At 31.2% G+C, this 24,868-nt stretch overlaps 2 protein-coding genes across 5 annotated transcripts in view; one reads left to right on the forward strand and one right to left on the reverse strand.

The window, feature by feature from the left end:
* Positions 1-24,868, reverse strand: part of LOC135949986 (uncharacterized) — a 260,167-nt gene that overhangs the window by 206,103 nt on the left and 29,196 nt on the right. The window lies entirely within an intron of this gene.
* The window catches only part of Pax (Paxillin), a 109,295-nt gene that overhangs the window by 10,540 nt on the left and 73,887 nt on the right, over positions 1-24,868 (forward strand). The window contains exon 1 of one of the 3 annotated variants that reach the window (XM_065499466.1): positions 24,411-24,590. The exons of 1 other annotated variant lie outside the window; for it this stretch is intronic. In XM_065499466.1, coding sequence (XP_065355538.1) covers positions 24,506-24,590 — 85 coding nt within the window. In that variant the 5' untranslated portion in view covers positions 24,411-24,505. Of the gene's footprint in view, positions 1-24,410; positions 24,591-24,868 lie in introns of those variants that run through there. One more of the 3 variants, XM_065499462.1, reaches the window with a different exon arrangement.

Consider the following 24,868-nt stretch of genomic DNA (forward strand, 5'->3'; position numbering starts at 1 on the left):
TATGCTACTTTTATCAGATTTTCGGTTCAGAAGATGTAGCCCTTCAAAGTTGACTGATTTTCAGTTTTCAAAAAAAACAGACCATTTATAGGTAATTTGGTCCGCTTTCACATACAATATATCGAAAACTATATAACGGATCGTCATTATCGTCTATTGAAAGATCTATTTATTAAAAATATAATAAAAAAATTGTACTGTTTGCTTTGTATTTGTCCAGGTAAATCAATATTTACCAACTATCCATTTTTTCAATATTTCTCAACTTTGATGGAAAATAAAAAAACTATCAATTTCTATATTTGCCATATTTTCAAAATAAGTTCTTTGATTATTACTTTACCTAATGCAAAATTTCCAGCTGCCCGTTCTTGCCCCATTTTTTGCTATAGGTAAAATTTTGAAAAAAGACATGCTTCTAAAAATGACATAGACCATGAAAAAACCAACCAAACAATTTTTTTTCAAAAAAACAATTTTTTTTAATCTTTTCTGGAATAATTTTAAATCATAAAAGCCTTTAACAAGAAACATAAAAAAATAAAAAAAAAATCAACTTTGCTAACCCATAAGTAGGCACCTGAAAGGCGTAGAACCATTTTGAAACAATCATTTCATAGGCTGGCCAATTATCTGTCATACGCTTTTTAAATTTTTTGATTATCTCATTTCGTTCAAAAGTTATGATTTTTGCTACCAAAAGTTAATAATATTCAAATCGAAAAGAAAGGAGGACAAAAAGATGTAGGCTTCTTTCTATTCATGTTTGCTTTAGTAACTTATTGTAAATCTTGTCTTTTTGTCAATGTTTTCGCAGTTTTCAAGTTAGCGCGAAGGTACATGGAATCAAAAAGAATTACCCAAGTTCAGTCGGTGAAAGGCTTTCAACTAAGCAATCCAAAAACGTTCTGTAATTTTCTCTGATGATCTTGTCTTCTTGGTATCTATCAGACTGCACAAATCTATAGTATAACGTATTCGAAGTAAATTTATGAACTTGATCTCGAATCATTGATCATTAAAATCTACGTGTCAAAGTGATCAAAGTGTTTACTCGGCTGTATTTATTAACTGGTTAGTATGGGTTCCGGGCAGTTTTGCCACCAAGAAAATTATAAACCACACAGCCTCATTCCTAAATTACACATAGGAGAAAAAATTACACATCCTATTGCGAATACAAGATTTTTAAAACGTACATGAAGACAAACGGTTTGTAACAGTGGAATATGGGATGTTTGGACCATATACGATCACTTTAGTGTCAATGGAAAAAATGATGGACAATTTTCACTTGCGCAGATTTTTATTTATCCAGGAATTGGATATATGAAATTATTAGAGCAAAGTCAGCAATCTCTTTTTTTAGTGAAATTTTCTAATTTAATGAATTCTTGAGATCAGTCAAATGTGTCAATCCCAAATACGATTTTAACAAATATTAATCAATGTATTCGGAGATAGTTCCATTGGAAATTGTTACATTTCTATTAAAAATTTAACAATACATATTTCAAAAAATAGCACACTGTTTGCCTTCGAATTTGAATTTTTTCCTCATTTATATTATGGACCTAATTTTGTAAATCACATCACCTAAGTGACATTTATATGGATAGCAAAAACAAAATTTTAAAAATTTGTTTTTGTTTTATATACAAATTTTTTAAATTATGAATCGCAACTCAATGCCTGAATTTTGGTGCGTTTTTTTGTTCAGAATTTGTTATATACAAAACCAAATAAAATTTTTAAAATTTTGGTGACGTGATTTTCAAAATTAGGGCCTAAGTGCTATCAAATCAGTTTTGTTTTCAGTTTCAAATAGGCTTAATTTAGACAAAGTTAAATATTTGTTTAAAAATTATAGCGAGAGAGAAAAATAGGAAAAAGTAAATGAACACTTTACCAGTAAAATCGTATAAGTAAATAAATGTATAATTTTTGTAACGTTTATAATTTTAAATAAAATATATCGTAGTTTTCTGCAAACCTTAATATTAATTTAGTTCAAACTTGATTCATATCTTCATACATATAATTCCATTATACTGAGTAACAAACGAGAACAATATAATAAATATGAATACATTTAGAGATACTGGATTTGTTATTTGTCAACTAAAATAGATGATATAGCTACTTTCCTTCATATAAACGTACATATTTATTTTCAGTCGGTTTTGAAATCTTAATAATACCAAAAATGATTGAAGACATACTTTGGCAATATACTTATTTTGGATATAATTGGAATTTAAAATTACACATTCATTCAATTACACATGGGCTACACATCCAAGTTAAAATTACACACAATATGTGTAATTACACATAAAGTGGCAACACTGGATCCGGGACTTGAATTGGCTGATGAATGTATCGTATTTGGATGAAACTGTTGCGCTTAGACATTTATATATCCTTTTTTGTGGTATCGAACATGATTCCTGAATGTCTACACAGGGAAACAGAAGACAGGCAGTCCACAAATACCCCTCACAAATACGAGTATTATGACCTCTTGTTCATGTCTCTAATAGTTGTTGTGAGGATCACCTAAAATTAAAATACTGGTCATTGAGCTTAATCTTTTGACTAGTGAATTCAAAACTAATTAGCATTTTGACTTACTGTTTTAAAAACCTTCTTCAACAACTTTAAATTCAATTAAAATAATATCTATTCCACTGTATTAATTTGCATATGATGTCTTTTTCACTTGACTTATTTTTTTTTGTTTAAATTATCATGTAAACCTCAAATTTGCAAATGTACATTTTTAAACTTTTTTTGTGTACGTGTTGAATTGCAACAACTTTAATCTTACAATTTTATTGTACAATATATAGTTGTAAAAAAAAGTTCAATTACTGAACTCATTTGCAAAAAAAAAAAAGAAAAATATAAAATGATGTAATTCCCAAGACCCAACTTACAATTGAAACAATATACACTGGCATCTGTCATTAATTACTAAGATCATGTTCCACAATTGATCTTTTTCCCGCTGCCAACGTTGAAGCTTCTGTTAAGAACTTCGAACATGAGTGCATTTAATCAATTGCATATCAAACGACAAAGTCTGTTTGTTATTTTTATTATTATTTAAATTTTTCTAATAAAATAAACGATCACATTGTATTGAAACAAATGTCAGTTTTTTTTTGTTCAACAATCATCAAACCAGCCAACCAAACAACCCACTCACCCCCTTTGGGGAACGGGCGCAATAACAGATGTTTTGATAAGAGAATTGATGCCCATTTCGTGTAATGAAGAGATACAATTTCATTTAAGTGGAACCCAGAGAAAAGCATACACATTGAGAAAAATCTATAGATAGAAATTAAATAACTACGGTGTAATAAAGCTGCCAATAAAATAAGGGGAAAATATTGTAAATGAGTTGTTGGAAATAGTTTTTTTTTGTTCATCTTATTTTTCTTGTTTTAACCGCAACATAGAAATACAATAGAAGAAACAATTTTATTCAAAATGAATTGTAGAAATATAATCGTTGATAAGGGAAAGATATCGTGGATGTACAAATAGGAATATAAGATAATTAAGTAGAGACATAAACCATATTTGGGTAAAGCAGTACAAATTTGCTTGTGTCTTTGAGAAGACACTGTTAAATGTTTAGACTAAATTTTGATTTCTTCGAACCAGATATATTTTGTATTTTAAGAATAAACCAGAGTTTTGTTAGATCAGATTTCGGTTAATAGTGTTTTGATTGCCAATAGTTAATAAAAATAACTTTAATATTTTCAATTCATATTTCTCCCAATATAAAAATGTTGCAACGCTTACTTCCCCCATACAAGCAATTGACAGCATCCATGAAACGATATCCAATCTTACAATTATGCTCAACCACTCACTCACCGTCAATCATAAATGCATTTGAAGTTAACATGTACTCGTACAAACGAATGGTGTCTCCTTATGCAAATGCTGAATGTGTCTCAAAAGCAGAAAAATACAATAAATGGCACCGCAACAAGTCATCTCTCCTTGTACACCGAGTAAGTAGTACATTGTACATTTGAGATCAGTTAAGTGGTGAAATGTTTACTTCAATTCGGTTTGGTTTGATTTCATTTCATTATGCATGTACGACAACGAGTATGAGTACGCGTATGTGTTGCAGTGTTTGAATTTATGTAAATATGAGAATGTTCATGTAGGAACAGGCATTTGATGAGGTTGCTGGTGTCTTTTGCGTTATTTGCATTATTATGCTGATTTTTAGGTGATCTATGGTTCATTATGTAGTTTTTCGATGGCGTTTTCTGTTTTTGTGTGTGGTTTCCTTTCAAATGTTTTACATGCTCAAAATATTTGTACTCCAATCATCGTACATTGGCACTTTCGTTAAATTGTTTTACTGCATAATTGTGGATTTGGAAGTGTTGCCACTTTCTTTAATGAAATAGGTACAACTACAACTGTGGAAGTTGTGCGATTTTAAATAATAAATCTTTATCAGTTACTGCAAACCCAGCACAGTCAATGCTTGTAGCTTAACTTCCTAAAGTTGTTATAAAGAAATCCTGATGAAAGATAAAAACTGATTAGCAATGACATTCAAATTGCGGTAATTGTCCAAAATATTTGAAACATTCGAAGTACGCTTTTGTATTAATCAAATTCTACATTCGTATACATTCGGTTAAGTTTTTGCTAATACCTGTTGGTGTATGAAATGTTGGAAAATATATTATTCACCAGTTACTGAAACAGAACCAGGTTTCATGCAATATCATAAATCAAAGAAATCTTATAATTTTCTAACTTGTGTGAACATTTTGAAACTTGCCAAGTTATTGCAACGTTTAAAGACTATTTGGTACCACAAATCTTTGTTATGTGGTATATAAAGATCTCTATATTGGAGAAGCCCAATAATATATTATTTCAGCGGCACAGAAGTGAACTTCATTCACTAGGAAATATCCAAACAGAAATTTAATAATGAATGAAAAATGAGTAGAGTATTCGGTTTCGGATTAGGCCAGTATCGAATCTTTTCGGCAGAAATATACCCCTTTTCGAAAAGAAGACATGCAGAAGAGATTGGCAAGACAACATATCTCCTGTTGCTAAGCAGGCTATGATTTAATTACACCTTCCATGATTGGAAACCTACCAGATGGTGCAATTATTGTGCTCACAGTATTATCCAATGCGATCTTGTCTCTAGGAGTTTTTCAGAACGATTGGAAAATCTCCCAAATCCTTTCCCAAGCCAGGAAAGGATTTGACATTGGCATCATTTTAAAGACCGCTTAGCTTATTGCCTTGTTTGTCTAAACTATTTGAGAAAATAATCCAAGGGAAAATTTTAACATTCTTAAATAGTCAGAACATTATCCCAGATCAACAGATCGGATTCCGTGAGCATCACGGAACAATTGAGCAAGTTAACCGTCTTACTGGAGAGATACGAAAATCTTGTCCGCCAGGCTTTTGACAAGGTTTGCCATAAAGGTCTTATACTCAAGATTAAAAGCCTACTGCCTTCTAGTACACACAAAATACTAGAGTCTTACCTATCTGATCGCTTGTTTAGGATGAAATGCGGCGATTATTTAACAAGCGACTATGCGATAAATGCTGGTGTACCTCAGGAAAGTGTTCTAGGACCAAACCTGTACCTATTATATACCTCTGATCTGCCCGACTCCGAAGAATTAACAATTTCCACCTATGTAGATGACACTGCAATTCTTCGTTCTCACGTGGGTTTAAATGTAGCATCTAGAAACCTAGATAATTACCTCAGGCATGTGGAGACGTGGTTATAAAATTGGAGAATAACGTAAAATTCGTTATTCTCCATAACTTAACATTTTCACTTAGGATAGGAAGTTTTTCTTGTCGTCGGCACATAGAAGCCAAGCGACATCACATGAAACTAAATGCTTCTAATTTACACTGGCTGATCCACCATCAATCGAAATTAAGACTTAACTGTGAAGTCATCCTGTATAAGACATCTTAAAACCAAGTTGGACATACGGAATCCAATTATGGGGTACAGCAAGCAATAACAGTATAGATCTCATACAGAGAGCGCAATCCAAAATTCTTAGAACCATGGTACATAAGGAATGAGAACATCCACAGAGACTTAGATATGCCTTTGGTCAAGGACGAATTTAGAAAAACTCGTGAAGCATATTTGTCAAAATTACATCATCATCCGAACCTGCTCGCAAGGCAACTTACAGTAACTCAAGACAGATCAAGGCTGCGTAGAGCTGATTTACCAATCATCTAATTTGGGACTAATTTGCCAAATATGATTCACCACTGAACAATATTTGTTTAGTTAAAAAAAAAATAGTCCAAAAAACGTAAATACGCAGAGAAAACAGATTCGTGATAGCAACCGAATTTGTTTCCAATCGAATGATTTGGTTGCACACATAGAATTTTTCAATTCTATTGTGGAATGTTAAAGGAGAAACAAGTTTTGAATCATGTAAAAACTGTTTTCTCATAAACATTTTTCGGTTCATGATGAAAAAACAAGATTAATGGACTTCACAATGTAATATGGGTTCTGCATGACTCTAGTACTCAGAGATCGGACTGTTGACCATATTATAGAGCAATAAGTAACTAGATTATCGGTCAATTCAGTTGTATTTTCATTTCGTAACTGAGACCTCATTTTACACTGGTTGTGGAATTTAAAATAATGTCAATCAAAGTCACAAATATAGCTTGTCCAAAATTACTAAAAATCAGAAAACGTTCAAGAGTTGCCTTGCAATTGGGTTCTGATGACGTTGTACTTTAAGTACAAATTCGTGGAAAGTGGGCTTTTTAATCTTCATTTGAGTCTCGGCTTCAGATTGAGTCTCGGCATTTTCCTTAACATATTGTCTGTATTTAACTCTAAATAAATAGGTTTGATAAATAGGACTCTACTAGTTTATGGATGCTTGAAGGCAATCGGTTTTTTTTACATATTTTTTTAAATAACATCCACAGACAAGGCATCAGACTAATAGGTATGTATGAATACGGTGCTGACAAATCATTGCCTAGCTTAGGTATCATAACAATCTGAGAAATTGAACAGCTGCTGGGAAAAAAGCCTAGTCTCAAGATAACATAAAACATCATAGATAACACGACTATGACAATATACGTTAGGTTTTTAATAATTTTTTAATTCATGTTGTCTTTAATAACCTTTTGAATGTCCTCAGGACCAATTCTGATGTAATGCAGGACACGAAATCGGGGAATTTAGTTTAAATACATCATTTAAATGTCTGGCAAAGATGAATGCCATCTCTTCTGCACTTCATCACCCCTATCGTGAAAAACATGTAAAATTTGTGTTCCCATGAAATATCCATTTCCCTCGATGGGAAAATTGCTATCGTGAGATTCCCCTAAACTTTTCATTCACAATAGTTAATTTTGTTCGTAGCAGCTGTTTATTGTTTACAAAATTTCATCTAAAAATTTCACAACATGGGAAATTTTTTCACGTGAACAAAGTTTATGAACGAAAAATGGGAAATGGGAACATATCTCATGTAAAATATTGATTCGCCATAGGGGTGCATGTCAAACTGCCATCAGATTTTCTCAATGAACTTTGTCCCTCAACCGGTGACTTTATTTTCCTTGCTGCTCGTCAAACCTTCAATGTAATATAATGGAACGTAGACTGGACCAAAGTGCCCCTTTTCCTTTAACTATTTATACCCCCTGCATACATATTTGGAACCACCCTAATGAGACTGTTAGCCTGATTGCTTGACATTGTTAAAAATCTAGGAAAATTTGCGCTGGCGTATTTTACACAATTTTTCAGTGGGCTGAGGGAAGAAAGTTTATTTTTCTTTTAATTTGGTTTGTTGTTGTTTATTTTGTTTTTGTTGCTGCTGCTGCCACGATAATTTCTGCCGGCAGTCATGAAATGTTTAAAAACGTTTTCCTACTGAACCTATTCAGTGTTGCTGCTGCTATTGCTGCTGTAGACGTTGTGGTTGTTGTTACTGCTGCTCATTGGCGCTGTAGCTATCATTGTGAATTGTTTCGAGTGTTGCTGTTGTTGTTAGTGTTGTTAACTTTTCTGCCCGTGTATTTGGTGTGTTTTTGTTTTTGCTTGTCATATACTTTCGGTTGTTTGGCTAGCCAAGACGCTATTTATCTGTTATTTCTTTTCTCATTCCTTTGAATTTAACGTAGCGCGTTTATTGTCATTTATATAGAATGCCGAGTATAGTTCTTGCAGTTGTTATTGTTGTTGTTGCATTGTTATTATTTCTTTTTTGAGAGTTCTATTCTACGATTTGTCTATTCTATTCATTCATCCCAAACACAAAACGACAACATCTCTATCTATCGAGCCATCCATCCATCCATCTATCTATCTAACTATCTGGCTAGCTGTCTGTCGTCCATGTATTTATTATTGTTTTATTCATAAATACACACACGTTGACGACAAAGATGATGATGACGACGACGGCGAGCACGACAACGACAATAAATCGCATTAGCCGGTCTGCTTAGTAAAAATAATCGTTTGTTTTTAGTCGTGCATTACGCTTGATGAAAATCGTTCGCATCTCCTGAACTGAATGCGATTTTTAAGAGGAAAAAAATACGTAAATTTAAATAAGTTGTTCTATAGTTACGGTCGGCCGGTCTAGCTCCTCTTCAATCGGGTCCGTGGTGTGAGAGTTCGTGTAATTCGGTGTGTGCATGTGTGTTTTTGCGGTTTTAGGTGACAACACTGTTACAATTCACCAAACATATGAAAGTGTATCGTAAACAATAACAACAACAAAAACATACAATTGTTTGTGTAATTTTAACGGTTATATTGTATGCAAATTTGTTTTTGTTTATTTTTAATAAAAATAAAAAAACAAAAATAGAAAAGTAAACGTAAGAATCAAAATAATTTAAAGTGAAAGATTAACAAAAACAAATAAAAAGCAAGAGAAATTGAGAGGGAAATGATGTTGATGTTGCACTCATTTTACATGTGTTTTTAATTAATATTTATTTTTATAATAAATTTATTTAATTAACTGTGAAATTTATTGATTTTATTATTAATCTTTAAAAGCAAAAAAAAAAGAAAAGCAACTGTGACGTGTGTGTCTATGGTAATGTGCTGTATTTGTTTATGAATATTGTTGTTGTTGTTGCAGCAATAAATTACATAATCTCCTACCGGTCTATATAAATAAAATAAAATACAAATAGAGGACGCTCCTCTTTTTATTATAGTTCTGCTTCAAAATAGAATACTCTAGTGAAACTAAAACAAAACCAAAAGAATCTTACTTTAAAAATAAAACAATTTAATAATCTTATCATGAAATTAAATGGAAAAAAATTTGAAGAATTGTAAATATTTAACAGAAACAACAATAGTAGTGTTTGAAACAAAACAAAACTAAAACTATAGTTTAGTGCCTGTGTACGTATGATGAACGCCGTAAAATAACTGTGTACGGGTGCGGACTGAAACTTTTTTTATGCAAAGTACCACTAAAACAGTGTTTGTGTTCTTCAATATAGTGTTCATTCAGCTTTATTGACTTTGTTCAATATTTTTCCAATTATTTGATGGCTTACACAATTAACAGTTTATTTATGTCTAAATTATGAATTATTACTAGAGTTTTTCTTTTCCCGCACTTTTTCATTTCCCGGGTAATCGGGATAAATTTTGATATTTCCCGGGATCCCGGAAATTTCCGCCTACAGCAAATTATTCAATTTTAAGAATGTAGACATCGTTAAAAATCTTAAAAAAGACTTTGGTTTTAAAATGTAATTGTAATCTAATAAAAATTTAATATAAAGAGATAAACTGACTCGATTTTTAATTTTGGTTATATACATTTGTATCGGAATGGCTTCAATTTCCATTCGATTTTGTTCTACTTTCGTTATATTCCAATATTTAATTTTTTTTTTTAATTTTGAATTGGCAATGTTTTGCTTATTAAATCAAAAATTAAGTAAAGATGTTAATTAAAATTTGAAGAAAACCCAATAATATTAAATAAAATTCAATTCCACGGAAGGTGGTTTTATTCCAAAAATTTTCGTTTTACTCTTTGTGAAAAAGATAAATACTAAAATAATTCCACTTTCGATCGGAATAGAATTATGTGACAGTCCGAGTTTTAGGAATAATTTGAATGAACTTGTTATTGGTATACATATTTGGTTTAAATCTTTTTTGTTGTATGAATCTTCTGCATTTGTTTTGGAGCTTTAAGCATCTTTATAGAAAGTCAAGTTCAAGAAACATCACATAAATTAAAAAAAAAATTCCCGGGAATTCTTGCACAATTTCCCGGGTTTTCGGGATTGAAAATTTTGCGACATTCCCGGGATTTCACGTCCCGGGAATTCCCTAATTATTACATACAAAAGCATTTAGCATGAAACTCCATGTACATATTTCTGGTAAATTGTTTCAAACTGAATTGATTTCGGAAGAACTGCTTTAGAAACGATATATGTTGATATGTTGAACTAGAGATCGATCGGATCTCATTATTGTGACACTTGACAGAGCGGAGTTGGACTATATGAGTGCTGCATCGGCAAAAACTAGTTGGAAAATTTTCAAGTTATTAAAAAGTACTACATGGAGCATATTTGTCTTTACATGAAATTTAAATACATCGTTACAGTCATAAAGCTGAAATAGTCATATGTTCCTAGATTTACAGAATACAGTGTTATTCTTGACTTTTCGCATGGCGAAATCATCTTGTTTATCATAGCCACTAATCTGCTTGCTTATTGGTCTGTTATGAAATGGAGAAGAAATAACCCAGCAGTTAAGCAAGTAGTAAATGTATCCCTATAGAGAGTAATTGTTACTAATGTCTGATCACTTGGCTGACTCCAATTGATATATTTTGGTTCATTTGGCACGTCTAAGCTCTTTGTAGTGCAGAGAGAAGTGAATAGGTCACTTTATACATCCCATATAATCTAGTGTGAAGACAATTATCACTTAAGTGTCCCTCAGTAATCTAGTGTGTAGTCAACTTTTATTTCGTACTGCACATTTTTTGTGAGTAATTCGTACAAACTGGTTTCATACAGATTGTATATATAATTCTCATTCAGTTTATTTTCTTTTCATGTCTAAGTTTACTGATATCCCATGTAATCTAGCGTGAAGTCAATTGTCAACTTTTAACGTTTATTTTTTTACTGCACTTTAAAAAGTAGTAATCTATTGGAGAGTTGTCGGAGGAAGGTTTGTTTACAAGAAATCGGTTTTTGGACTGTCTATGTCATTTTAAATGACTGTTTGAGGTCAATTGACACTGATAACCAGTTATGTATCTAGTAAGGTAACGGACTCTATGTAACCAGTATGTGAATCCAATGCGTTGACTACTTTGGAACCGCTATCAGACAGTCTCATTGTAATCAAAAAGGGTAAAAAAACAACCAGTCACGTACCTAGTTATGTAACTAGTAGTCACCCTTCATGATAGGTGAAATCACTAGTTCGGGGCAGTCTATTAGAACTGCTGGGAATTTAAAGTTGCCACACAATTACAGGATGTTCCCAACAAAGCTTATTGGTTATGAAACTCTGTTATTATGGGTTGCTGTATGACAATCGGAAGCCCTAAGATCGTCCCCTGTGTAGTATATTTAGTTTTCGGAAGTATTAGTAATGCAAACTAATAATAGCCATAAGGAAAGCCCATAATAAAGCGCACAATAGAGATTGTGTATTCACATGGGTATGGGGTCATGAGGAAATTGTCTGTAACTATTGGGCATTGGTTTATATCTGTCGGCTCTTGGTTCACACGTTCGTAGGATACGTGTAAAAACGAGGGGAAAGAGACAACGGAACACCTCCGCTTTCAGCCTTTGGGTACTCCACTGATCCACTCTTTCATTAACTCAACAGGTTTGCTTTGGTTAACAGATATTTCTCAAAACATATGTAGTAGCCCTCGTTCTTTAAGTTTCATTCAATACCATTGTGATTTCTCTCACCGTTTTATCTTCCAAATAAGCAAATAAACTACATATTTTAAAAATTGCGATTATTATTCTCTTAGACTTTTCAGACCACTCTCGTACGTACATGTAAAATAATTGTGTGCCTTTGTTTTTGTCGAGTGTTGTATTTCAATTTCCCTTTTCAATTAATTTTTCTGTTGCTGTTGTTTGTTTTTATTTTGATGCTTCGCGTCTTTTTCAATTAATATCTTTTGACATTCATTGCGTTGATAAGTTGAATTTATAGATTTCTGATGAAAACAAATTGCACTTCATTGACAAACACATTTAGTTATTATTCAAGGAACTCTCACCATCATATTGTATGTATGCGAAAGCAATAAATTTGTTTTTAAAAATCAATTAATTTGATTTTGAATTTATGTGGCAATACACAAACAAAAGGAAATTGAAATAATTTGTATGACTTTAGGAAAGTGACTATCAAAATTGTATTTATAAAAAAACCATACATCCTAGTTTTTTTATAATAATCAAATTCTGAGACTCTTAAGGCGGGTTTTTAACATGATGATTGGAGATTAAATTAAGTTTAAACCACGACTGTTGCTTTAGGTCGTTGATTATTTTGTTGTATTTGCTAGTTTATTGACTGGTTAATCTCTATCCGAAAGTATAAACAGCTGATGAACAAATATTTGTGTAGAAAAACATACCAAAATGTATTAGGACAATATAAGAAACTTGAAAATAACGGTATATCTCGAAAACAAGAGCTAACCTAAAAAAACGATTAGCACCACTGATTCAACGTACTCGAATTAATTTAACTCGCCGGGTGACCTGATTGACTGAAAAAGTGTCAAATTCTAGCACAGTGTTATTATTCAAAACATTTTGTACTTAAAATTTATTCATTATCTCTTACAATTGTGTGAAAGTATTGTGCAAAATCAGGTTTCAATTTAAATTGGTATTGTGGGTGATGAATTGTGGATTTACTTCTATATTATAAATTTTTGACATTTTTAAGTGTATTTTTTTGCATTATTAATAAATTATTGATTTCTTAATTATCAAAAAACAACAACAGATCTCTAAAAATGAAATCTTTTGAACAAAATTAACAAACTGGTTTCATTTGGTTTATGTTATTGAATTTTAACAATTGTTTAAAGGAACCAAAATAAAAAAACAAACACATTAATTTATATTTTAAAAACAACATTTGGAAAGAAAAACGCAATTTAATAACTGAAATTTGCCACATTGTTTCAAACTTGTTAAAGTTTTATGAGAGTTTATGAGTTTCGACTTAAATCTTTTAATGTTATTTTTAAGAGTTTCATATTTCAGTATTGTTTTTGGTAATTGGTGGTGATTAAATTTTGTATCAATACAATTAAACATTGTTTATTGACACTTGTTTTCCAAAAAAAATAAAACTACAAATATAAAACAGAATGTCAGTATTTTTTGCCAACAACCATACTTTAAGCCCCCAGTTTTTGTTTTTATTATTGATTTTTGTTTTACTAAACAACAGTTTGCCAAAAACGTTTTGTCCATTAGACATTTTGACGACTTTTTATATAAATATTTTTTTATTTTATTTGGATGATGAGAAATGCAGATGACTAAAACATTTTATCGATTGAATGCACACAAAAACCCACGTAGTTCATGCCATAAATTCTCTTTTTGTTCATATAATTTATGTTGCTAATTTTTGATAACAAACTCAAAACAAGACTTATGAATACCCACATATTTCAAGCAAGATTTTGTTCCCACGATAGTAATTTTACAAATATTTAGGAACACTATTAATCTATAATACGTTCTAACTTAGTTCTTACATTTGTTTACTATAATTTTCGTTTTACAATAATTGTTTCTTATTTTTTAAGCTTATTTAAATTCCTTTAATCTGGGCGTCTTATAATTATCTTGAAATTCGCTTTTGCAGTCGCTCAACTTTTCCTCCTTTTGTTCATTATTACATATTTCCAAATTGTTTTAGAAGAAAATAATTGATTTTTGTTCTACCGAATGCAATATATGAGTGTATTTTGAGATCAACGAGTTCCAGAGTTCTCCAGTAATCTCCTTTGGATATGAATAACAATCGAATTTATTAGTGTCATATTTCGAGTAAATTTCAAATGTCGACTACTTTAAAAATTGTGATGAAGAATTCTCAGTCCATGCTACATTATAATCACAGAAGGAAATATAGAACTGCGATACTCCTTTTGATATATAAGTGAGATTATCATTTTGTTTAGAAGCAACTGACATTTAGTTTAGAAGTAGTGGGATTTCATGGCAGCATGTCAGAGCTAAATCAGCCCAATAGATATTCTACCTACTAATTCTTGTTTTCGTTTAAAGGGTAAGAACTCTCCTCAATAGCAGGCTTGCTCTATATTTAAAATGACACGAAATAATTTATTTTAATGATTATTTGGATGTTTGAGTTTCTTTTTCCATATTTTGAGAAATATATCGGTCAGGCAGACATCCACATGGTTGCCATTTCGTCTACATTTAATGCATTTTAATCGGTCTGGCTAGCACTTCGGGCGATAAGTTTTCGCATTCTTGCGGAATAATCTCTTTGAGAGCATCCGGAGTCTGTGACTTGTTTATATAGGCACATGATTTCATAAAACTCAAAATTTGGAGAGGTCAAATCAGGAAAATGTGGCACCATTTACTGATATTAAATGGATGTAATTCCTCTTCGTGAATGGTGCGAGCCCCAAAATATCGTTTGTTTACGGGTTTGTTCAGATCAAAAAAGGTCTCGTCGCTATGGACAAATATCGACCGAAAATCGTCTGTATAAAATGGGTGTATTTTGCTAACATGATTTTGAACCATCTAGTCGGGGTTGTCATAGAATTCAATCATTGTCGGAATCGGTTATGAAACGAGTACATTGGTCTTGTGAAATCGAAAGTTATTCGTTTTATATTCGATCTAGAATTAAATTCTTGATCAAAGGCAGAATATAAAGGAAAAACTGTGCAGGAGTTTAGGGTTAAAACAGCTGATTATCTTTTGGTGATGTAAATTTAATACTTTTGAAACACATATTCGAATGAATTCATTAAATTTAATCTTACATGTCAGCAATTAATTCCATAAAACAATTTCTAGCTAAACTAATTTATTTGCTTTATTCAAAAGCTATTTATTAATTGAATAGAATTCATTAATTGTTGAATAAATTCATATTTGAATTTATTCATAATAAAATCAAAAGTAAGAGTAAAGCTAATTCTGGAACAAATGCTTGAAAGAATTAATTGTTAATTCAATTTTAAAAATAAATTTCAATTTTATTTTATAACTATTCCATCAAGGAATTTATTGCGAATAAATTCATAGGCTTATTTCCTTAGTACATCCTGCGTATTGAATATATTCCTTTGTAAATTAATTCCTTATTGAATAATTCAAGTTTTTTTTTAATTCAAATCCTTTACAAAAGAGCTTTAAAAATTTTGTGAATGATTGAATTTTTCTTCAATTCAAATCTATTACAAAAATACTTAAGTCAATATATTCCAATTCATTTTGTAAACGATTAAAAGCTAAACAAAACAGAATTATTTTCATTAAATTTGTATTAGATTTGAATTAACAAAAATTTAAGCATTCAAACGTCGAATGAATTTTATTATGACCTAGTTAACCGCCCGGCTTTGCCCGGTAGCTATTTACTAATGTTAGTTCTTCAAGTTTCTCCAACCCACATACACCTGCCTGTTCTTATTTATCTGCAAATAAAATATCTAAATTTGTACTGCATACTTTAGGGAACTTTTTTTATTACAGTTGACTGGAGTCAAAAAAAATTTCCGAGTTTTACCGGAATCGAATAAAAAAAATCAGCCAAATCGCTCCAGCCGTTCTCACGTGATGCCATTACCTACATGGACCATTTCATTTTTATATACATATATAGATTAACAACCAACAAAGAATTTTATTCAAATAAAGCCTTTGAACGAAGCTAAAGACTTTATGTTGGGAAGAGTTTTATGAAATGATTTGTTTAACTTTTTAATTCTGAATTAAGATTTCAGTGAATTAAGTTTAAATTGAGTTAATTAATTCGAAGCATAATTCTGAAACTACTAATATTTTGCTTAACTGTTACCGATGTTTAAACAAAATTAAGAATAGTTTTGTGTTTTGTATTCAATAGTTTCATTCCATTTGGAAATGGAATAGTGCATAGAAATGCTTAGTATTGTAACGTTTTCTTAAGATTTATTACCATCACAAACTACATTTAGTATTCTAACATTTAGTTCATTACGTTATTTTTTTTACTTTCTAAATTACCATAACACTCTTACTTGGCATTTGCATGTTCTCTTTTTCTTACAATTTTGGAATTCTGCCCATTATTCTAATGAGGTAAATAAAATACTCTGCCTGAGCAGCAGCACCCATTATAACTTGGTGTATTTACTTGTTCTACATGAGTTCAATTATTGCTCATTTTAGACATACAACACTTCAAAAAAAAAAACTACACAATTTACGAGTATTTATGTCTTATTTTTATTTAAACTTATGTGTTTCTTTTTTCGAAAGAAGGCATCATTGAACTTCACTTCCGATGGGTGGCCAATAAATTGTTCAAGTTCTCATGTAGCGTTTACAAAAAATAAAAAACGTCCAAATTGTTGTAAATTTTTGTTATTCAGACATTAATTTTGCTTTAAGTAGAACAAAAATGGTCATGGTCAATGTAAAATAACATTTTTTTTTTTGTTTTATAGAATTTTTCTTGTTGCTGCTGGTGTTTTGTTGTGTAAATAGACAAAATAAAAAATGTTTGTGATGATTTTGTGTTCGAAAAAAAATGTATGTGAAAAAATAATATTGATGGTTTGAAAACCTCTTTTCATGCTTCAAGAGTAAACAAACATAACAGAAGTGTTTAAATTGTGAACTTTTGTTTAAGAAAACAGAAGTATAAGAATGAAGTCTCAGAATTGGAATGAAGATCCTCAATTAGTAATTATTCTTAATAAGATCAAATCATAGCTGCCAGTTAATTTTGGTGTAAAATTAAATTTTGAGAAAAAATTTTTAAATTTGCCAAAGTGATATTTCAAAATCGTCTATAAATCTTAAACATTTATATTGTGTTTGTAAAAAAAAAATTATTAAAAATCATCACCACTACACACTTTTACTAATACATTCTCACCACTTAGGTTTTTGACAACTGAGTTAGGTCTTTGACAGCAGAGTTTCCATTTTATTTATATTTCTCTATGGTTTTCCGTTTTCATAGGTTTTCAATCAGTACTAATATTCTAAATTTGGTTTATGAAAACTGTGCATTAGTATAAAATAGTGGTATATTACCAAATTGCTTTTTTTTCCTGAAATCGTTGAAGTTCAAACCGCAGCTACGGTGAAGTTATAAGAGGTATTGACCTAATTCTTTTTGGCTTTTACTCTCGTATATATCTTAATGAATTCCTAAAAAGCAATTCTAAAATTTTTAGAATTTGTTTAACAAATTTTTAAAAAGTTTGAATTTCGAGTTTTGAAATTGCTATAAAAAAAAGTAACTTCTTTGACTGCAGCTGGAAATGGGTAAACGTCCTATCCTAGATAAGAAATTTACCAAACAATTTTTTTAATTTTACTTTTTACAATTCTATATAGTTAACGATTCCGTTATAAATAAATTCAAAAATGATTTAAAAAAAAATCCGCGAAAACTGAAATAATTCAAAACAATTATTTTCCAATATTTAGATAATACGGCATTGTCCGATTTGACTGAAATTTTCACAATCTACACTTACTTGAGTTGTCGACAGTTGCCTTTTGACTGCTATTTGCGGTAAAACTCATTATTAAAGGCTTTAGCGTTATTAAAATTGAAAGTATCCATCATCATATATTTCGACAGTTTTCTCATTATTCATGGATATCCTGAGTGATTTAGCTTTCTGACACCATACAACCTTGAACATGACTGATTTTGGGATTAACCTTATCAAGTTTTTCAATCCAACAGCATTATTCACAGTCATCTTGTTATAATCATACATCCACCAAAAGGTTAATGTTGAAATTTTTCCATAATAAAAAATTTCTCAGAAATATTTGTTTTTCCAAAATTCTATATGTATTTTTTTCTTATTAATGCTTTTCTGTATTTTGTCTAAAAATACACGTTTTAATTAATTTTGTAATATTTTTAGAATAAAGTAATTTAAATAAGCAGAAAAAAAATAAGAAACAAGTAATGGAAAGTCCACAGTGGATTTTGTTTTTCTTCTGCGTAGACGACAAAAGACGCTGTTTCCTGTTTATTTTGCCAAGAAATAAATACAATTTTTTATATATCTTTTGGTTTTTATTTATTTCTGTCCGTAGACGCTTTAATTGAAATCGAAAACAAATTTGATTAAAAATATACATACAAACAAAAAAAAATATTTTTTATATTTACAATTTTGTATATCAAGTTTGCCATTTCATTTGTATTTTGCAAAAAATTAAAAGAAATTTAATGGCATTATTTTTCTGCATAAAATTTTGCCATATTTTAATTAGGGAGGGCTTGTTTTATGGTATTTATTCCCAAGATTGAATTGACGTAGGTCTTCCAAAAGTCCGTTGGAAAATTTAAACAATCTTATCTTATTTGCCTACCAGCCTGACAAATGAACGATGACTGTTATTCATCATATTACGACGATTTAAATAGCCCTAAGGCTGTATTAATGGACATACAGGAAGCCTTCTATAGCACGACATCTAACACAATTGAAAAACGTTTTTGCTGTTATTTAAAATTGGACGCTGCCATCCAGAGTCATAATGTTTGACCTACTTGGAATATCGATAACAATATATGGTCGTCAAGAGGCTACCCACAATGTGTCGAATTACCGCCCCTAGTGTAGACCCTTGTTATCTATAGATTACTGGAAAAACTTTAAGACTTACGTGTTCGTACATATCCTTACGACGATGATATGGTTATTAATGACACCGGGTTTGATGGCGAAATGATATCAGAAAGGATGCTGCACACTCTTGATATATACTTCACGTGGTGCTAGGAAAGAGCTCAGATCTCTGAGACTTGTAAACGACATAATCATGGATGGAACGACACAATCATGGATTTGTTTGAAAGATTATCGTAACATGTCCGGTTCTATCAGACATCAAAGCACTTTATGCGTGTCAACAGTTCCTTGGGTCTAAAAACTAGAACGATCTACCTGTCATTGAATTTTAATCTCGTCTTTCTTAAAAAAGAAGGAACTAGTCACTGCTAGAGCTTTACTGAATAACTTTTATCTCCACATTGGCGTGTCCCTTACACACATCTTGGTAAATGACGATGTTTCGCTTACCAGGGATATCATACATAAAAGCCAGAATACTACTGGACCGTAGTGTTAGATTAATCATGGGAAGTATCACTGTACGGTAAGGGCTAGGACGAAAATATAGGACAATGGCACTATGGACTTCTGCAGAATATGCGAAGACAATGAGGAGCATGCAATTGGGATAACTTTATGGTAGATAATCGTGTTTGGTTTTCAGAGGTCATTTATTTTTGTATTATTCTCCAGGTGATCTATCCTATGTAATCTCCTGGGATTGTTATCTAGCTCTATATATATTTCTTTATCTATTCTATCATTCTTTATATTCTTCATTCTCTCCTAAAGTGCTTAACAACCTTACCGGTTTCCAAGTGGAAGTGTATTTTATATAATACCTTTCTGAACAAACTATTGGGAGAATGGTAGGTCCTCAGCAACCTCATTTGGTATTACTCAAGACCTCTGACGTTCTTATACAGAACAGGAATTTGTTGAGTAAAGTTGGGTTTCCGTATACACCGTAATCGGCTCCGATAACGAAAACTGAAAAACGTTGGTGTTCGTCACCGTCTCGTTTCTGAATTGTTTTCGTTTCAGTTGGGTGTGTTGCGGCATAAAACAGAAACGAAAATATTTACGAAAAATATTAGTCTAACACCCACCTTAAAGTATACCGATCGACGTAGAATCACTTTCTGAGTCGATTAAACGACGTCCGTCCGTCCGTCTGGCTGTCCATGTATACCTTGTGCGCAGAGTACAGGTCGCAATTTTGAAGATATTTCGATCAAATTTGGTACATATTATTTGTTCGGCCCAAGGACCAAGCCTATTGAAACTGGCTGAAATCGGTTCATTATTTCACCTAGCACCCATACAAATGTTCTCCCGAAATTATACTTTATCGGTCGTAAATGGTTAATTTATATATGTATCTCCACAAATGCCGCTCCAAATAAGTTTTATATATACAAAATTCATGTCACCAAATTTTGTTACGATCGGTCCATAATTAGTCATAGCTCCCATATAGACCCGCTTCCGTAAATCACTTTAACGTGAATAAATCGCTAAATCGTGAATAAAATGTTGGTATGCACATGCAATTCAACACAGTTAACTTTAATATAGACATAAATCTCACAACCAAATTTCATGGTGATCGGTCCATAATTGGTCAATATAAATTAATGAAATTTTTAAAGAAAAACGTTTTTTTTTTTGCTCTTTTACTTAGTGTAAGGTATTATATGGTCGAGCTTGACCGACCATGCTTTCTTACTTTTTTTTTATTGATTTTGATTTTCTTTAAATTTGAAATAAAAAAAATAATTAAAATAATTTCGTTCCTACATCACAGAAAACAACCTACAGGTTTTTCGTTACTGATCAGTGCCGTTTCGTTCCAAATTTTCGTTGCCGATTTCTGAATTGAACTTTTTTCGGTGCAAATGTATGGAATTTCGTTTTCGGTGCCAATTACGGTGTATGTGGAAACGTAGCTTAAACGAACTTGGTGGCACGGGCGGTTTTATAAAGCGAAACTGGTGAGGGTATTAGCACAATCCCATGTGAAAATGTCACTCAATCTTTATCTGCGCTAAATACTGCTTCCAGAGAAGGTTAGGTGCTCGATGTATTTTTGTGAGTCCAGGAACTAGTAAATAATTGTTTTGACCGGTCTTAAGAAACATACGGGATTTCTTACTGGCAATTGTTTTCTTAGATGCCATCAGTACGCTCTGAGTAATGCTAAAATATGACTGGTTTCGTTTCGTATACTCCATTAGAGTCATACAAAACGAGGTTTCTTGGTTTAACCTATCATCGAACATGATTGTAAACGTTAATCGTAAAATTTACTTGTTATTTCGGATTAATGGGGTGCATAAACCAATTTCTGTCATTTCTCCAAAAAATTAAATTCAGTATTTTTATAGATTTATATAATTCTAGCGATATAGATTTTTTATATTATTGTTAAAACTTCCACCAAATGGGACCACCTTATTAAACACACGTCTCACAATCCAGCCCTTTTTACCAGTATATTGCTGCAAACAAAATAGCTGAAAATTCATTTATATGTTTGAAATATTTTAATTATTTAGAAAGCAAAAACAAAATTCATGGACTCATGATCACCTGACGTCACAGTGAAATAAAATTAGAATTTTTTATGAATAAAATTAAATATATTTCTCAGTTTTTCATGGCGCTGTATCAATTGCTAAAGAAAATATTTACATTGAGCTCAGCAGATATTGAAATTATAAACAAATTTTATATTTTGTGTGTTTGTTAGTGAGTTCAAGGTGTAGATTTGTTTTCGGCTTGCTAAAATTTTAAATAAACTTTTTTTTGGGGGATTTTAATAAAGAAATAACTACATAAGTATATAACAACATACAGATGTTAATTAACATGTTAGGAAATTCGTCGTTTGATGAAATTTAAGTATAGTACAGTAGGTATTCGATTTTCGGAATAAGTATATAAAAAACAGATTTTAATGACCCTGTTACTTGTTTTCAAAAGAAATCTTTATTGGCCTTATAATAGACTGATCCCTAAAATGATCTTTAGAATTTTCTTTGTTATTGGGATCAGGCTAATGCAACAAAATGGGCGCCACTATTGAATTTATTGAAATTCTTAAATGCATTTTTGGATATCGCATACAAATTTTACAGCTTAAAGTCTTAACATTTATTTATTAAGCATTAAACATTTTTATAGCTGAACATATACATTTAAATCTTTATAAACGCTAAAATGACAACACAGAATACCCATTTTTATGTTTGTTTTCTTATTTATGGATCACGCTCTCTTGATCTAGATCACCATCCTTCATATGACACATTCCAATGTATGAAACAAACAAAAAACTAAGAAAAACAAGTAAGAAAGTATGGTCGGTCAAGCCCGACCATATAATACCCTACACCAAGTAAATGAGTAAAAATATTTTTCTTTTAAAATATCAATAATTTATATTCATGAGTGATTTTCGGAAGTGGGCCTTAAATGGAGCTATGACCAATTATGGACCGATCACCTTGAAATTAGGTCGTGTGATTTATGGCTATATTAAATTTAACTATGTTAAATTTTGTTTTTAAGCGATTTATGCACGTTAAAGTGATTTTCGGAAGCGGGTCTATATGGGAGCTATGACTAATTATGGACCGATCGTAGCAAAATTTGGTGACATGAATTTTGTATATATAAAACTTATTTGGAGCGAAATTTGTGTAGATACATAGATAAATTAAACATTTATGACCGATAAAGTCCAATTTCGAGGGGACTTTGTATGGGGGCTAGGTGAAATAATAGACCGATTTCAGCCAGTTTCAATAGGCTTCGTCCTTGGGCCGAAAAAGTAATATGTACCAAATTTGATCGAAATATCTTCAAAATTGCGACCTGTACTCTGCGCACAAGGTTTACATGGACAGCCAGCCAGCCAACCAGACGGACGGACGGACGGACATTGTTTAATCGACTCAGAAAGTGATTCTAAGTCGATCGGTATACTTTAAGGTGGGTGTTAGACTAATATTTTTGGGCGTTACAAACATCTGCACAAACGCATAATACCCTCCTCACTATGGTGGTGTAGGGTATAATAAAAATAATTTATATTTTTGACAAAACGTTCCAGCAACAACAATATTAAAGAGGAAAAAAAATGGAACAAAAAGCCACTCATCATAAATGTCAAAAGTAAAATACAAATTCTTCTCAAAATGAAAATAAACTGAAATGATGCTGGTGATGTTTTTTTATTTTAACATAATGTTGCTGGTGGATTATTAGAATGATAATGTTTGGTGTGGTGATGACAAACAAATGACATGATCTGAGACACCTACATACCAAAAACATTTGTAAAACAGTACAATTGTCAAAGTAATCTTGATGACGATCAGAAATACAGAATAAAATGTGGACCTCTACAGAAAGCTTCCTAAAACATTAATAACTGCTTTGATTTCAGGAGATGTTAAACTTTTGTCAATAAACTTTCTTAATTCCCATTTTTTTTAATCATAATTCCGTCCTTTAATCTGATATACTAGCTTTCGGCTTCGCTCGGAAGCTACTAATAAATTTCTTCGTATGGGACGTGCCACGCCCATTGTACCTATATATTTCAATTGTGAATCGAGCCCATCCAGGGACCCACTCAAACACACAAACAATTTAATCGAAATCGGAGGAGTTCCATCAATGAGGAATGGGTCCTAAAAACGTATCGCATTGGGGAAAACTGGGGTTCTGACGATGACAATATATTTCACACGCTAACTCAACGTAATTGAGACACTTATCTCCTGCAGACTGGACTTATTGTGCAAACTTTAATCTTTACTATTTGATTCTTTGAAAAACAAAATAATAATTGTTGCTCATACTACAGTTAACAAGTAAACGCCACAGTCGTCCATATTGTGTTTATATTTTAAGTTATTATCTAAATCAATTGTAGTGTCAGCTCTTTCAAGTTTTATCTGTTTAAGCAAATTTAAATAGAAACATTTTTCAAAAAACTACGCTTTCAAAATTAATTCTAAGCAATTATAAGTGACATTTTTAGCAGTTGTTTTTAAATCCCCTTAATTAATTTCGTCAAACAGTAAAAGATTTTTTTTTTTTGTTACTATTTAAATATTTAGAATAAAAATAATGTGATAAGAGCAACGCAAAATAAAATAATAAAAAAGAACGAGAGATTAACATTATCTGTCACATTTTATGCTTTATATTTCATTTCAAACATTTTACAAACATTTTAGTGACAACTAAAGCAACAACAACAACATCAACAACAATTAATATAAATCTTAGCACACGCCATGTCACATTTCATCACTGAATTCACATTTGAATGATTGTGATTACGGTGACAAATGAATGGACAATTAAAATCGATCAACCGTAATTCCTCAATGAAACATAAAATCATTAATTTTGATTTGTTTTAGCTCTAGACAAATATAAACTAAACAAATATTTAAAGAAACGTGCTAAATTTAAATAAAAATTATTAAATTGGAAAATAAATCTGTATAGAAAATATATAAAATACTAAAATGGATCGAACAATGTATGGTAAAATTGATCCCGGTGCTCGGCAACCATATCGTACTATTAGATCTAAAGGAATACAACCAGGATGTAAGTATAAATAAAATGACTATCAAGAACTTATTTAATTGTTAATGAAACTGTCATGCATATATACCTATATTTTTAGACATGACAATGCCATATTGACATGAGAATCGTAATGTTTTTAATGGAAACATTCTGTATAAAACAGATTTTCTTACAATTATGCACCGTTTTGCATTTTAGGTGACGATTTGTATTTGTATTATTTTTTTTTTACAAATATACATAAAATATGTTAAAAAAAGAATTATTATTTTATGAGTGAGTTTTAAAAGTGTGAA

This window comes from Calliphora vicina, chromosome 2, assembly GCF_958450345.1.
Source record: "Calliphora vicina chromosome 2, idCalVici1.1, whole genome shotgun sequence".
Lineage (NCBI taxonomy): Eukaryota > Metazoa > Arthropoda > Insecta > Diptera > Calliphoridae > Calliphora > Calliphora vicina.